The sequence below is a fragment of the Antedon bifida genome, chromosome 10 (assembly GCF_963402885.1).
Source record: "Antedon bifida chromosome 10, ecAntBifi1.1, whole genome shotgun sequence".
NCBI classification, from domain to species: Eukaryota; Metazoa; Echinodermata; class Crinoidea; order Comatulida; family Antedonidae; genus Antedon; species Antedon bifida.
The window spans coordinates 16770530-16785679 of record NC_136235.1 but is presented as its reverse complement, the minus strand read 5'-3'; the positions used below and the strand labels follow the sequence as shown (position 1 = coordinate 16785679).

At 32.0% G+C, this 15150-nt stretch overlaps 1 protein-coding gene across 3 annotated transcripts in view; it reads right to left on the bottom strand.

Moving 5' to 3' along the window:
* The window catches only part of LOC144854689 (uncharacterized), a 58119-nt gene extending 43526 nt beyond the window's left edge, over positions 1 to 14593 (bottom strand). Inside the window, exons 1-4 of one of the 3 annotated variants that reach the window (XM_078712629.1) lie at positions 14531 to 14593; positions 8673 to 8852; positions 3611 to 3716; positions 2558 to 3528 (exon numbers count right to left, since the gene is read on the bottom strand). In XM_078712629.1, the coding sequence (XP_078568755.1) occupies positions 2558 to 3495 (938 nt within the window). In that variant the 5' untranslated portion in view covers positions 3496 to 3528; positions 3611 to 3716; positions 8673 to 8852; positions 14531 to 14593. Of the gene's footprint in view, positions 1 to 1313; positions 1433 to 2557; positions 3529 to 3610; positions 3717 to 8672; positions 8853 to 14530 lie in introns of those variants that run through there. The other 2 variants (XM_078712630.1, XM_078712633.1) reach the window with 2 other exon arrangements.
* Positions 14594 to 15150: the final 557 nt, after the last annotated feature.

Genomic DNA, 15150 nt, shown 5'->3' with positions numbered 1-15150 from the left:
TTAATAAAATTGTAATTATAAAATACATTACTAATTAAGCCTATAAGCCAATTAAAAAACCCTATATTTACTTTGCAAAATTATGAACACTATAGCATTATTTGTATATTCTGGACTTCTACTATTCAAAACAATATTGATTGAAATTAAGCTAAGTACACTACTTCCCGATTACTACGTGTACCAGAATTATTAATATTGTAGAGGGCAGCAAACATTTTTAGAACAATACCATACCATGATTCTACCATGTATCAGACCAGTGGCCATATTCACAGATTGCCAATGAGATTTCACTTAAAATACAGTATTTCACTGTAAATAATTAAAGTCCATAATTCCGCATAACAAATAACTAAGTCCTTCGTCTATAAAGTTGCTGCCTTCAACAAGTTGAAGATTTTGCAGCTATGGCTCTGTGTGTGACAGTGGCTGTATGAACTAGTACATTGGGTTAACCCCCTACTCATCTCATTGAATGTAATAAGTTCTAGGTGGACAGAAGCATTTTGTGTACAGTGGACCTACGGTTTATAAGTCCTTATCCGAGAAGACTCCACAACCATGGAACAAGCGAGACTGAAACGCTTGCTGATATTATGAATGTCTTAACCGCTCAGCCACTCACTTCTTTTAGTATTAATTGGTTGTAAATAATACCAAAATGTTTAATAAACACCAAAAAAGTAGTTTTTAAATAGAAATGTTCTACTGAGAGAGAATGGATCGAGTTACAGTAGAATCACCTTTTGGGACATTCATGGGAAACGCCTATTACAGAGACATTTTGTTGGGCCTTGAAGGTGTCCCCTTAATAGGGGATCTACTATAATTTATTGATGCACCATTTAATCTTCTGTTTTATATTAAATAAACTGTTAAAACCCAATAGTAGTAAATTACCTATGTATAGGCCTTTAGTTAGTTTTCAAACACCACTTGCATAAGTAGGCTTAATGTCGACAGTGAAACCAGTTCCAAATTAGTAGCAGTGTTAATAATATTATTAGTTGAAGACTACAGTATATTATCATGGAGGTATACCTCCATGATATTATAGTCTTCAACTCTCCCATAGGACAGAATCCCTAAAAACTATATAGAGATTTTCTTTAAAAACAAAGTTCTACAGGTCAAAAAGGTCTCAAATATTATTTCTAAAATCATTCTGAAAAACAAAATCCTAGAAAAGTCAGTCATTTTGGGCCAGCAGCTGAGCCCCTCTGGGCATTGGGAGAGCTGACAGTTACCATACCATTAATATAGACATTAGTATATGCAAAACCACAGAGATAAAACATAATTAACTGTACCTTGTATCATCATATAGAAACACAGACATGTTTGTGTAGTATCACCAAAACTTGCTAGCTACCTAAACATTTAAAGAACATTGCATAGTCTGTTATGTACAGCACATACAGAGTATGCCTCAATGAATGTATTGATCTGGAACAAATGAACAATAGGGATTAGCAACAGTGTCTAGTGTACCTCTTTTTGGAAAATACCTTTTGTCATTATATTGTATGCAGAAGTGCATTCACCTTTATAGTGCCGTCCTACTGTACCTGTTTATTTTTTTGGGGGAGGGGGGGGGGGGGAGGGGAGAAGGTGAAGGGGAAAGGTGTAGATGTTTAGTCTCTTACATAAAACACATTTTCATCAAGAAATAGTTTGTTAAACAAACACCATACAATATGTCCTTCTGTAATATTGTAAATGTAATGGACATGTTAGAAACATTATAATTGATATCGATTTTGACATACAGAAATACTAATTTGTTATTGTTTTAATGGGTATTTTTGTATGTAATGTAACAACATAATACTGTATACAGTAATAACATACTATTTTTTTTATAGTACCTATACAGTATACTCTATGAAAAAGTTAAAATTAATGAAACAAGAGTTGTATGGAAGGAGACTTTTTCACAGTAGGGATTAAATGTATTGATTTTTAATCTCTATATTATAAATGGGTTGCTAACATCCACCAAAAACATTTGATTTTTCTAATCAAACTTTTGATTATTTTATTTCAGTCTACACTATCAAACTAGTATCAAACCAAAAAAAGTGTGATGTGCCCAAGTATGGTAGAGATATGCCCAAATATTTCAGTGATATGACATCATCATGTCCATATACAGGCACATCACATATAAAGTTTGATAGTGTAGCCAGATCTTTATTTCAAGTTACCCTGGTTTTTTTTATCTGAGCATGAGTAAATGCCAAATTTTGAATACAATTTTCTAAAACCAAAACCATGAAATATGCAATAAGAAAAAAATCTTGTCTGTATTTTGTAATCAGAAATAATAATAACCATCAACATAAAGAAAAGAGAAAACACCACATATAACAAATATAATCCCATACTCATAAGTATAATCCCACCCCCTAATTTAGGCCAAATATTGACATGATACTTCTGTAAGTCCATTTTAATGTAATTCCACCCTTAATTTTCAGCAACTTTAGTACTCAGAATCCCTGGAAATATATTTGGCGATATACGGTATATATGAGCTTTAAAAAATACCTACATCTTATTATCCAACATCATCATAATTGCGACAGTGTTGTTGGCGAGAAAGCTTGCGACATGTGTCCCATAACGGAATCTATCTGCCTCGGCTTCCTCACTGAACTTAACCATCTCCTTCTCTGTAAAAACTTTCTCCAAATCATCATCAATAACAATAGTTTCTTGATCAAGTGAATCATCACGTTCTACTGTTGACCCAATTACGACCTTTGGATCCGTTGTTTTTTTATTTAACGCAATCACCTTCGATTCTTGGTCTGTGGTGAGTGATTGGTCAGCATCGTTTGCTTCAACTAAAATGGTTTCGTTATCAATTACCGCTTTACATGTTAGCGTACTGTTACTATTACTGTCCAATATGTGTAAAGTGCTTCCAGATAAATGTTTTTCTGCAAGCTTTTTGCTGCACTCTAAGTCAACGTTTGGCCGCAACTCGACGTTAAGTGCCTCATCACAGACTTTTCGTGACAAATCACTAGTTAATGGATCTTTATTTTCACATTGTAAACTAACTTGAGAATTGTTTGTATCTGGAATCAACTCGGGTCCATTAATTAACGTATTCGATTCAGTTACATTATTGCGATTTTTATCCTGCGCGATACTTTGCGTAGCGTCTGTTATAAGTTCTGGTAAATTTGTGTTAGCTCCTTTGTTGTAGAGTTCAGCACATATTTCCGGATTCATAAACAAAAGCCCCGGAATTGCGTGAGGTTCATGAGATTTTGTAGCGTTTGATATCACACTACAGCCTCGCATTATTCTCATGGATGAGGTGCTGCGAGGAAATGATGCGATCAGTTTACAGCAAGTGTATTGATCATTGATATTAGGATCATACTCATTTCTAATGTGCGATTCTGCGATCACGGAATTTAAGATACTGGATGAAGATGTTGTATCATCATCACTAACTTGCATCCACAGATAAGGCATGACTTCAACAGTTTACTTTATGCAAAGATGATTCTGAAATAAAAACATAGTGTAATCAAAGATTTGTTTGTTCTTTATTACAAACCGGATGAATATTTTTGACATTATATGTTACCTTCATGTGCTACTAACTGGGTAGGGGAACACTTAGGCTCATAGGAATTCAGTTCCTGTTTGCGTTTCCTACTAAATTACTTGTTGGTCTTTGTTAAATGCTTTTCCTGACAATAGAAAGTGAGAATAAGAAAATTTACAACCATCAATTTATCATTTATGTTGCACCATGCATTCTTGCCATTGTCAGAACATGAGGAGATAAAAGTCTATACAGTGGCATAACTCAGAGGCTCGAGGACCCTGGTTTAGGAATTCTAAGTGGCCCTCTAATGCTGGAGGCCTCAGACTTTTTTTGGACATATTTTAATGCCTGTTTTTTTCTCTGGACACTGCTCAGGGGCGCTAATAAGCTTCGGTGGCCCGTGGGTTTAGCCAGTGAGCGCTCATAGCCGTTACGCCACTGAGTCTACACTCTTTTTGAATATTTTCAATACAAAAAATTAATTAATAAAAATAAGTTATAATTTCAAAATGTGTAGGCCCTTCTCTGGATCTACAACATAAACCTTTCCATGGACAATTCTCTTTTTTTTTGTACAATTCATCCATTCAATCAAACAAACCAAAAATAATCATTTACAATATATGTATTAATTTACTAATAGACATTGTGACCCCATCATATCAGACTTTTTAAGTTAAATCTTTTTTTAAATATAAGGGTATGTTCAGACTCACAGCGTTAAGGTGGTGTTTAAACGGCGTACATATTTTTGTGTCTGAAATAGGCCGCGGATTAGCGCTAGGGAGTTTTTACGTCAGTGGCGTTAATAACCCTGGCAGTAGCGGGTAGATTTAATAACGCTAATCCAGTGATGTATCAGTGATTTTAACCTTAACCAATGAAACGACAGGACCACGGATAGCAGGCCAACAACATACCTGTACAGGGAGATAGCTAAACGTCAAACGATCAGGTTTTTAATTTTAAGGAATAGTACAGTTTGCGTCAGCGATATGATATTTTCATATTACAGATTACCGTACGCTTTGCGTTAGATAACAAACGTAACGCCGCCGTCTGAACATATCCTAACTTTCATAGATTGTTCTGGCATCCTCTGGGGTATTTCATGTTTATTGTATGATTATTTAATCTTTAAAATGGTTCCATGATGGACACGAAATGACAACCTCCTTAATATGCTATTAAATCATATTTTAAAAATACAGTAATATGGCAAACATATGTTTGTTTGTAATTACATCAATATCATTCACAATATAGGCAACAATATAAAAAAAAGCAACACAAATAAATCTTAATAATTTAAAAATTAATAACAGCATGTATCATATGCTTCAAATCATCGATATAACATCAGGGAATGAATAATTAGTATGTAACAATGTATGGGAATATTTTAGCCAGAAGGCTATAGTACACATTCTACAATTTGGTTGCTATGTCGCAAATGTGAATTTCATTTAGTGAATTATGCCTTCAAGCATTTTGATCAATAAAGAATACAATATAACATACCTGTCAACCCTATATTTTAAAAGCCTCTACCAAAATTTATATATTGTTTTTTTAATGCAGTAATTTTATAAAAAAAATGCAATTATATAACTATTTTTATCATAGACTATACATATTACAACAAAAAACCCTTAATTTTGTGTTTTTTTTAAACTGCTCGACTGCCGCCCCTACAGTACATGTATAGTCAAACACCCTATTCTAAGTCATATGTTTGTACAGTAGAACCCATATTAAGACGACACCTTCGGGACCCAACCAACAGGGGGGGGGGGGGAAGGGGGGTGTCCTCTGAATAGTTCAAGTCACTGAATTCAATTCTATTCTTTATTTTATTTCTACATACACCACACCCTATGATTGTACATGGAGGATGCATATTTCAATGTGCTACGCAGAGCACACTAGATCTTTAACTAATAATATTGTTAACCCCTTTACTTGATCATTTTTCTTTTATGAGTGTCCCCTGAACATAGGGGTGTCCATGACGAGGGGCCCACATACTTTTTTTTATTCTGGATATTCATTCAATATTTGTACATTGTTCTTCCTTGAAGTCCAGTTAACACTTACAAATTACAAATATAAACAATAAAAATGGAAAATTATGAAAACGTTTTTAAAGACTACAATATCACAAGAAGCAAGAGAAAAATACAGTTAGATCAAATTTTTAAACGATTGCAAAGTTAATGAATTTATAGAGCTGCGAATATCTGGTGAAAGATTATTCCAGAGTTTGACTGAGCAGTATTGAAATATTCTTTTACCAGAATCATTATGCCATTTTGGTAAGACTAAAGTGTTTTTCGATAAAAGGTTGACTGTAGTGTGCTTCTATAAATCCACTAAAATTGTGAATGTGAGCGCTGCCATTTTTAATAGCCTCCTGCCTAGCCTTCCACACCTTGATTCAGAATGGAAGCAGCAGATATTGAATAAAAAAATTGAGAACAGTAGGTGTCTAACAAATAATGAATGTTTAAAATTATTGACAGCCGATATTCCTAATTAACACAGCTACGCCTCATTAAATGGTCTAAGTATAAATATTCTTCATATTCAACTGATAAACATTCATTATTTGTATACCTAAGATGAGACATAATTTGATACAATCTAAACTAAAGTGTCTATCACATCAGCAACTTAAAAAAGAGAAAATAATTTACCTGCAAACAATTTAATTTAGTCTGGTTATATTTCCCTCTAGGCTGTAGACTAAAGATATAAACTACAGTACAAATTGTATACAATAAAACCTCGACCTGACAAAAGGGAATTACCATATTTAAAATTACTTCCTATAAAAACAGATACTAATCAGGATGTGAAGAGTAGTTTTTATGATATGTGACTCCTTAATGATTGAACATTGTACATTGACATATTGTGTACTTTCATGTTATACATACTCAACCTAATTTCTTTTACTTACAAGGACAGACGCATGCATATTTATTAAATCTTGAATTTTGTATTAATAGTAATACATAAATGTGTTAATGCATGCATACTGAAAAGTATAATAGATGCAGGGTGAAAGTGATAATGTCTATGGCCAGATAATGTGTAAGTAATTAAAATCTTTTGTTTAAAAGAATATGTAGGTCCATACAACTAAATAGATTTGTTCAGGAGTACCGTTGCAGGAAAATGACTATATACATCTCAGAGCATTATCTTGCAAGCTTTAAGTTTGGTTCCCATTCTAGCGACATGCAACACAAGGACGTAACGCAACGCAAGTGATTTAACCAATCACAAGCGATGGATTATTCGAACAGTGGCTTGTCATTGGTCAACTCGCTTGCATTGCACGTACGAACTTGCGTTGCGTCTCTAGTGGGAACGACACTTTAACAGAGTCCTCCACTTTATTTGATACTGCCAACACTGGACAGATAGGTTAATGTGAAGAATGGAATAAAATTGGAAGAGTGAAATAAAGGACAAGATATACACATCACAACATCTACAAACCACCTAACCCAAATGAGAACAAACTGGAAAAAGAGTGAAAAGCATAATGTCGCAAGATGATAAAGTTTTAACATCTAATTCCTATCCGCTGAACTATAAATTTCATAAAACTATAAATAAAATATACTTTTCTCTTTTTTGATTATTTTAGAATCATTGAAGTCTTTATATCCTTGAAATTGCCCATAAGGGACAAATTTTAACAAAGAATTATACAACAATTAAATTACAGAGGATTTTAAATTTTTATAATTTTAAATATCAACAAATATAATTTATTGCTAGTACAGCTTTCTGGAAATAGGCCATTATCACTAGAAGTTGTTACGATGTAGAATTCACTATAGCAAGTATAGATATACTGTTTTATGATGTAAATCATATTTCTGATGTTATAAATTTAGAATAATAATGAGATGAAGCCTGCAAAGTCTTGTTACGTACAGTACCTCGTTGCTTCTACACTACCTCTACTCTTACAATGATATATCACCACTTAAGATGGGTACACAGAGAGGCTAAATAAATTTGCAATAAAATGTCCTAATAAATGGATCAAAAGGTGATAAAAGTCTTGAGATGAATGGGATTAGATTGCAAAGTAAAATGAAGAATGCGTGATAGGCTTTACAATGCCAAGATGACGAATAAATCATCTGCTAGGCAAAGTATTCTCAAAATTATATACAGTACTGTATATGTATTTTTATTTCAATATGATGTAGAAGTTTGATGAAGAAGTGTTTTTATGCTCTTTATTATCAATTTCTAGTACATATTTTCAAACATAATTGATGAAATATTCCAAAATGCTCACATGTGTTGGTAATATATACTCAGATAGCAGATATGCCAATAGTGTAGGTTACTACTGCATGGCCAGGTGACAGGTATAGGCTGAGGTGGCAGCAAGTATTATGTGTGAAGTAGTGTTTCTGCTTATGTGTCAGGTAGTGTGCTACAGTATGTGCCAGGTATCTGCCCAGGTGGCAGGTAGGTCTATATGTAAAAGTGACAGGTATATTTACAGGTGCCGGATATTCTCAACTTGTAGGTATAGGCCTCGGTGGCAACAGGTATATGCTTATGTGGCAGGTATATGTCTAGGTGGCAGGTATCTGTCCAGGTGGCAGGTGGTCTATATGTCAATGTAGTAGGTTTATGTCCTGGAGGCATATAGTATACATACAGTACACAAGTGGCACTATAAGCTAGAAGATATTAGGTTTGCCATTGTGGACATTTGTAAGCAAGCATGTTAATAACCTACAGTGCCCCTATTATAATAAAGAAATTCAATGCAAGAAACAAATAGGCCTACATTTTATAACTTGTCTACCTGATATATTGGCAACGTTCTAATGCATTCGCCAAGTTCATTGTCAGACCGCATCAGCATAACCCCTTTATCATCACTGTTCACGTATTATCATCACTTCCTTCATTAGCATCGTCTCACTGTCTCTGTATTTCTTTCACAGTAAAACCTTTGCATATCCGTAAGGCCCAGGTGTTCATCTTTTATAAACATAATGTATACGGTGCCTAATTTCCATCGTGTGCATTCTAATCAAACACATATATAACTTACTATATTGTTGTGCTGTCTGTAGTTCAGCTGTATTAAACAAACCTTCTATATGCCTCTTTTGAATTACACTGAATAAATTGGTTTTGTGTGTAGATACAATCATTTAGAACTGCTAATATCACTGTATGGAAGGGTGATCATGGCTATTTCCACTGGGATAACACTTTTCATGAACATATGCTGAAAAATTGGAAAATATGGAAATCATCAATAAATTGGAGACATATATATATTTGTCACAGTATTCATACATTTAGAATATTACTTATTTGCGTACATTTAATTTTCACATAGTGTAAATAACCATATTTGGTGTTAATGAATGTTATGACAGTTTTTTTTAAAACCATTAATGCATTAAATTTGTTTGTTAAACAAATATTAATGTATACATTTGTTTATTGAGCATATTATTTTATTATGACATAAATTTACAGTATAGAGTCTGGTATTGAAAGGAAACCTTACATTATTTCATTATATATTTTATACTTTACTATTAAAAGTAAATTAACATACGTATGTCGTATGTAAATAATTTTTTGTTGAATTAAAAGGAAAAGAAGAAACTTGATTTGATACAAAGGTGTCAATAGGTTTTTTTTTATTAAATTCCTAGCATCTTTTTATTTTTGCTAAAGTAACATCTTTTTATTTTTGTTAAAGTAACATCTTTTTATTTTTGTTATAAGTAACATCTTTTTTTAAAAGTAACAATAACATCTTCTTATTTTTTTCCTCTATCAGATTTTTGTAGATAGTATATAGTTCTGTTCCAACATGCTCTCAATTGGGAGCTTCAAAGTTCTGATGAACTTCTAGCCTGAGTCCCCCACTTCCCCACCCCTAACTGTAATAATTTACTAACTTATTGTTTGAAGTAGCTATTTATTAATGTCCTCACAGAATGATTCTATTCAATATTTAAATAGAAAAAAATTATAGTACTACGTCCCTACGTGAAATTTCTCTGTAATCTTTCTCAAAGCGGCAAATTTACAGATAAAATAATGTAATTAGTTACCATTCAAACGTGAAATTATTACACATTTGCAAGCCTAATGTGTGATGAAATGAAATGATTATCAATGATGAGATGAAGACGATAAGAACGTTGAGGATGGTTATTAATTACAATGCATTCACTTAACATAAAAGATTAAATAAATCAAATTCAGATGATGTGCTGTAAGGAGGTTTATTAGATTAAAGCTCTGTCTACACTATCAAACTATACAGTATGTGACAAAAAAATAAGTACTTATTTTACAACTCCCTGATTTGGGCACATCACACTTTTTTTGTCAAACTAGTTTGATAGTGTAGACATAAAAGAGGGAAAAAGTCTCTGATTAATTCAGTTTATTTCCTTTAGATATAAATCAAATTTATAACTAAAGTACCAATTACTAAATATCAGAAGTACCAAATTGTACAATATACCAAGTACTGTATGTTTGTAGGTGACACAGAAATACGATTTGTTAAGCGTACATCCACCAAAGTGATCTAGGCATTTGGAAAAACCAAAGGAAAAACTAATCCGCACCTACTGTAAAACTAGACAAAAACCCACATAACTGCATTTCGTTTATCAACAATTTTCATTTTTAAAAACACAAAATGAGACTCAATGCTGTGAAAGTCAGTTTGGTATTTGTTAAGCGCCTTTCCAGTGCTCAACCGGCATTAGCGTATTATTAAACAGTTTTAGATCATTTTTAAAGAGTTGTTTTAATCTATCATCTTGTAGGTTATTCCACATGACCGGACCAAGCTTTGAAAATGAGTGTTCAGATACAGATAATTGTCAGTTTTGCTATTTTTAATGAAGTAATAAATTTTCATTTTTTAATAAATAAAAAAAAGAATGAATATTAACAAATACGTAAATAATAAATGTAAGAAAATAGTATGATTGAATTGCACAGTTAGTTTATTAAATGGATTACTCATCTACTACTTTCATTTTTTTTTTAAATTTAATGATTTCTTCATTCATTTATTCACTTATACATTAATTCATTCAATCATACATTCTGTCAATTAAACATTTAAACATGTTATAATGCTTTTTTTCTTTGGATTGTTTTATTAAGCTAAGATAGAATGAATGTATCAATGACTAAATATTAATTGAGAATTAATAAATCAATAAAGAAAATCATGAAAAATAGATGAATGTTAAATTAAATATACAATTCAACGAATGAATGAATACTTAAAGACCCATCCCTACAACTTGACGATTTGTAAAAATAATGCAAATTACTATAAAAAAATTTAAACCAGGTCATTCCTTGTGTGTGACCTTATTAGATCGAAAAAATTGTAGGGAATGGGACTTTAAATGAATACATAAATAAATAAAAGAATAATTCAACATACAGTAAGTAAGAAAAAAAACAAGTGAACATTTATTGAACGTATAGTTGAATAAATCATGAATATCAATAATTGAATGAAGGAATAGAAAATTAAAAAAAAAAATGGATAATTTTTAATAAATTCCTGAATAAATAAATCATTGATTCTTTTCACACACAAGTATTTATGTATTCAAGTATTGTATACATGCCTTGTTTTCAATACCTTTTAATAAATAATAAATATCCAATACTGAATGATTATTCTATCTTTTACAACAATATTCTATTTATTATAAGATCAAAGGACTGTTGGAGTTCCTATCTTGGCAAGGCAAGCTCAGTGTCCTGCTGTTAGATTGCCTTGATTTGACTGGTATTACAATAAGATTTACTGTAGTCTTATTTTCCATGCTCATAAATATATGCACTCATTATAGTACTTTAATGACAAGTCATTTCCTATCCATTCAATACAAATCTAAGATAGTCAGACATAACATTCCTCTTTGTTCAAGTCCTACTGTAGTTTATCATAATATTCGACACCAATATCCTTTGTACATCAACAGTCATTAAGTGCTTTAGATACTAGAGGACATTATCAATTCAATTCAAAAGAATTCCCTCCAGCACATCTTATCACATTAACCAACATTCTATGTAATATGAAATATAATTTATTGATTTGTTCATGTAGTCAATAATTCGGTCTGCTGCATCTGAGGATAGTACTAAACATTTTCTAGAAAATGATAGATTAGCGAAATGTTTTAAGTATTTTTTTATTTATTTTTTTTATTCAATATATTACACGGAGGCGCTTCACAAGATGATTATGTTCTGTAGAAAAATGTGGAGGGGGGGGGGGGGGAAGGGGGAGGATGATTTGACGACAAACAAAAAATCAGCAACTTTGTACTGATACTCTTTTTTTGTTTTCTTCTTGAGTGCTTGCATTGTTTCCACTCTATTCCCTGCACAACATGAAAAAACATCGATTCTACTCCCAAAACAGGCATTTTATTCTTTTTTGATTTTTCAAGAGAGGGTGCCACTGAGCTCGCTAACCTTCCTCAACCTCTCTAAATCAGCATATTGTACAGTACACTATTCCCCACAGTTGTTTGTTTCTAGCTCTCATATGTGAATTAGGGCCTAAGTATCCATATCATCCCTTACATTAGTATACAAATTATGAACGGGTAACATTAGCTATAGCTCACATTCCTGTTATTAAATAATAGAGGCCATTGTCTCTAGCCTACCAGGATGTTTACCATGGCCAAAATGAAGCTGCATTCATGTACAACCTTGTAGTGGGATATGTAACAGAAAAAATATATTATTTATAGCCAGATCCAATATGTAAAAGATTTAGTACTTTCGATCTATTGGATCAACAAAAAATTGTTTTCTATAATATTAGGATCGGAATTATTTCACTAAACATTAAAGTCACAGTTTAGCATTTTAGTTTACAATTTTTAGGCTCCTCAACATCAAAGAGCCGACAATATTATCACATAATTTCTTGAAACATACATTTCTGACTTTCTATTAAACACATGCATTTATTATCCAACAACATCAATGATAAATCACTATATTCCAAAAACCAATTTTCTTCCTTGCCACTTTTCAACTTTAAACAGCTCATCTATTAAATCAGAATGCTTTTATCAAAATATGACGAAAAGGTCTAAAGCTCTGTCTACACAATCTAACTTTATGTGACAACAAATGTGATGTGTCCATATATGGACGTGATGATGTCATATCACTACCATATTTAAGAATATTATCACTACCATATTTGGGCACACTTTTGTGTCAAACTAGTTTGATAGTGTAGATGGAGCTTAAAATCAAAGAGAATCTTTAATTAGATGGATGCAACATAAATTTTCGTAGGACTAAGTACAAAATGAATAATAGTTTGGTAGCGAAATTAGAATTCTGGAAATGCATTCCCAAAGGAAGTAATGATTGTTGTTGGCCTTCCTCTCGGCCTTCTGAATCAAATTATGTTTTTGTTTAATTGGAAAAACAAATTATAAGCCTACCTGTAAACAATATTGTACTGTTATAGCATACATAATAATATATACATAATATCTATACTGCAATATCCAAATACTGTACTGTAGATTAAATCCTGGTTGATTAGGAATATCAAATTATTATATTGCAGTAAACTTAAATAGGTTAACTAAACTTGTTTATTTCTTTTAAATTATTTAGGGGGGGGGGGGACAAATGTAATTACTGCAGTAGAATAATGTTGACACATGTGATCCCTATTGATTATACATTGTGAAGAATATAATGAAATGTTTGCCGTTTCAAAGAAGAAAGCAAGGAAAAACATTTAAGAACTAATTTGATCATTAATTCAGTATCCGCAAAAATGTTGTCAAACATAGTGACACAAAAAATTAACAATATTCTTGGCTTATTTTAATGTCTGTTATCATAGTCCTAAAAGCAAGTTTCAGATCAACTACCACTCACTTACATATTATAGCCTGGAAACAATGTCACAATATAATCAATAAAATATGTAGTTCGACCAATGATGCTACTTCACTATTTTCAGCAATCATTGCATTATCAAATAATCAAGAAATATAATAAAAATATGAAATTATTATTAATATTATTATATTATATTGTACTACGGAGTCTTCTTTCTATAAAGAATATACAATATGTATGCATATACTTCAATATTCTACCACAATTTTCAGGCCTTGTCTTTTGAAAATCATTTAGGGGTGCTGTAGGTGTGCCGTTTGTATTTTCGTGTGTAGAAGTTTACCAAATTAAGGCGTGTTGTAAATCGCACTCCTCAAGGGCAGTTAAGGAGTGTGTTATGTGAGTGATCGCACTCACTCGCCTTAAAAGACAAGGCCTGAATTTTGTTGGCTAAAATACTTTGGTAAATGCATTTTAATGCAAGCTGAAACATTTTTAACAAATTTCATACCCAATCCCACCTGGGACATACTTGTCATATACAGCATGTCACTAATATTTTTTAATCTAATTTTTTTTGTAATTTTTTTTATTATTAATCCCTATTCTTTTGCCACTAAAATAAGTATGAATTTACTATATTTACAGTACCTGAATTATTTTTAATTGCTGCATATGTTTATTATAATATTAGAAATTTATAGTCTATTAATAACCAGTGTGGCATTATTATCAAAAAATATACTCAATTCATTTACAACACTAATAATGCTGTAGTAGTAGTATCGATATTAACAATTGTATAATAAAGTACAGTATTTAACAAGGTAATTGAGCTTTAATATCTATTCATGGGCGAGCCAAGTCATATCATATTATCATGAACAAAAAACGCAATAATAACATCATAAAAGCATGCATATGAATAGCAATATTACGCTTTTTGTTGAACAATTATACAAAAAAAAGGGATAAATTTTCGAATGGTATAGAAAAATATATTGGCTACTTTACCTGTATAAGAATCGACAATATACAGTAATTATGCGAACTTGAACTAATTAAACAGCAATTAGATGATGATTAAACTAGAGAGGAAGATTATGGTACATCATTCCTTGAACTTACAGTATTGAGATAGACAGCTCACTGTGTGAGAGAGTGAACAACCAAACAAAACACATGTGTAACAAGCCTACCTAGATAACATTAATATCATCCTTGTCTGATGTTCAGTGAAGCGCGCAAGTCACAACATTAGGTGCGCAATAAACTATTATCATGTCGATACGGTCATTTAAAGTTCCGCGGATGCATGCTTTTAATATGCAAGGTAACATGCAAAATTCACATCTGTTCCTAAATTAATGCCATTTAAAATATATGCATGTTTGACTCATGAGATTAATTAACATGTTTGCATTAAGTATCAGATGAGGATATTTTTGTCTCTTGTCGCCAGACCTGACATTCACTGAATATTAAAATAAGAGATGCGTTAGAGTAAGAGGGCTCTGACTAGCACACTAGTCTCTAGAGGAAAATGATCACGAACCAATATGGCTTTTACGCTAATGCATTGTAAATGTTAAGTTACAAATAACACACATCGTCGTTCTCTATTTAGTGGGACG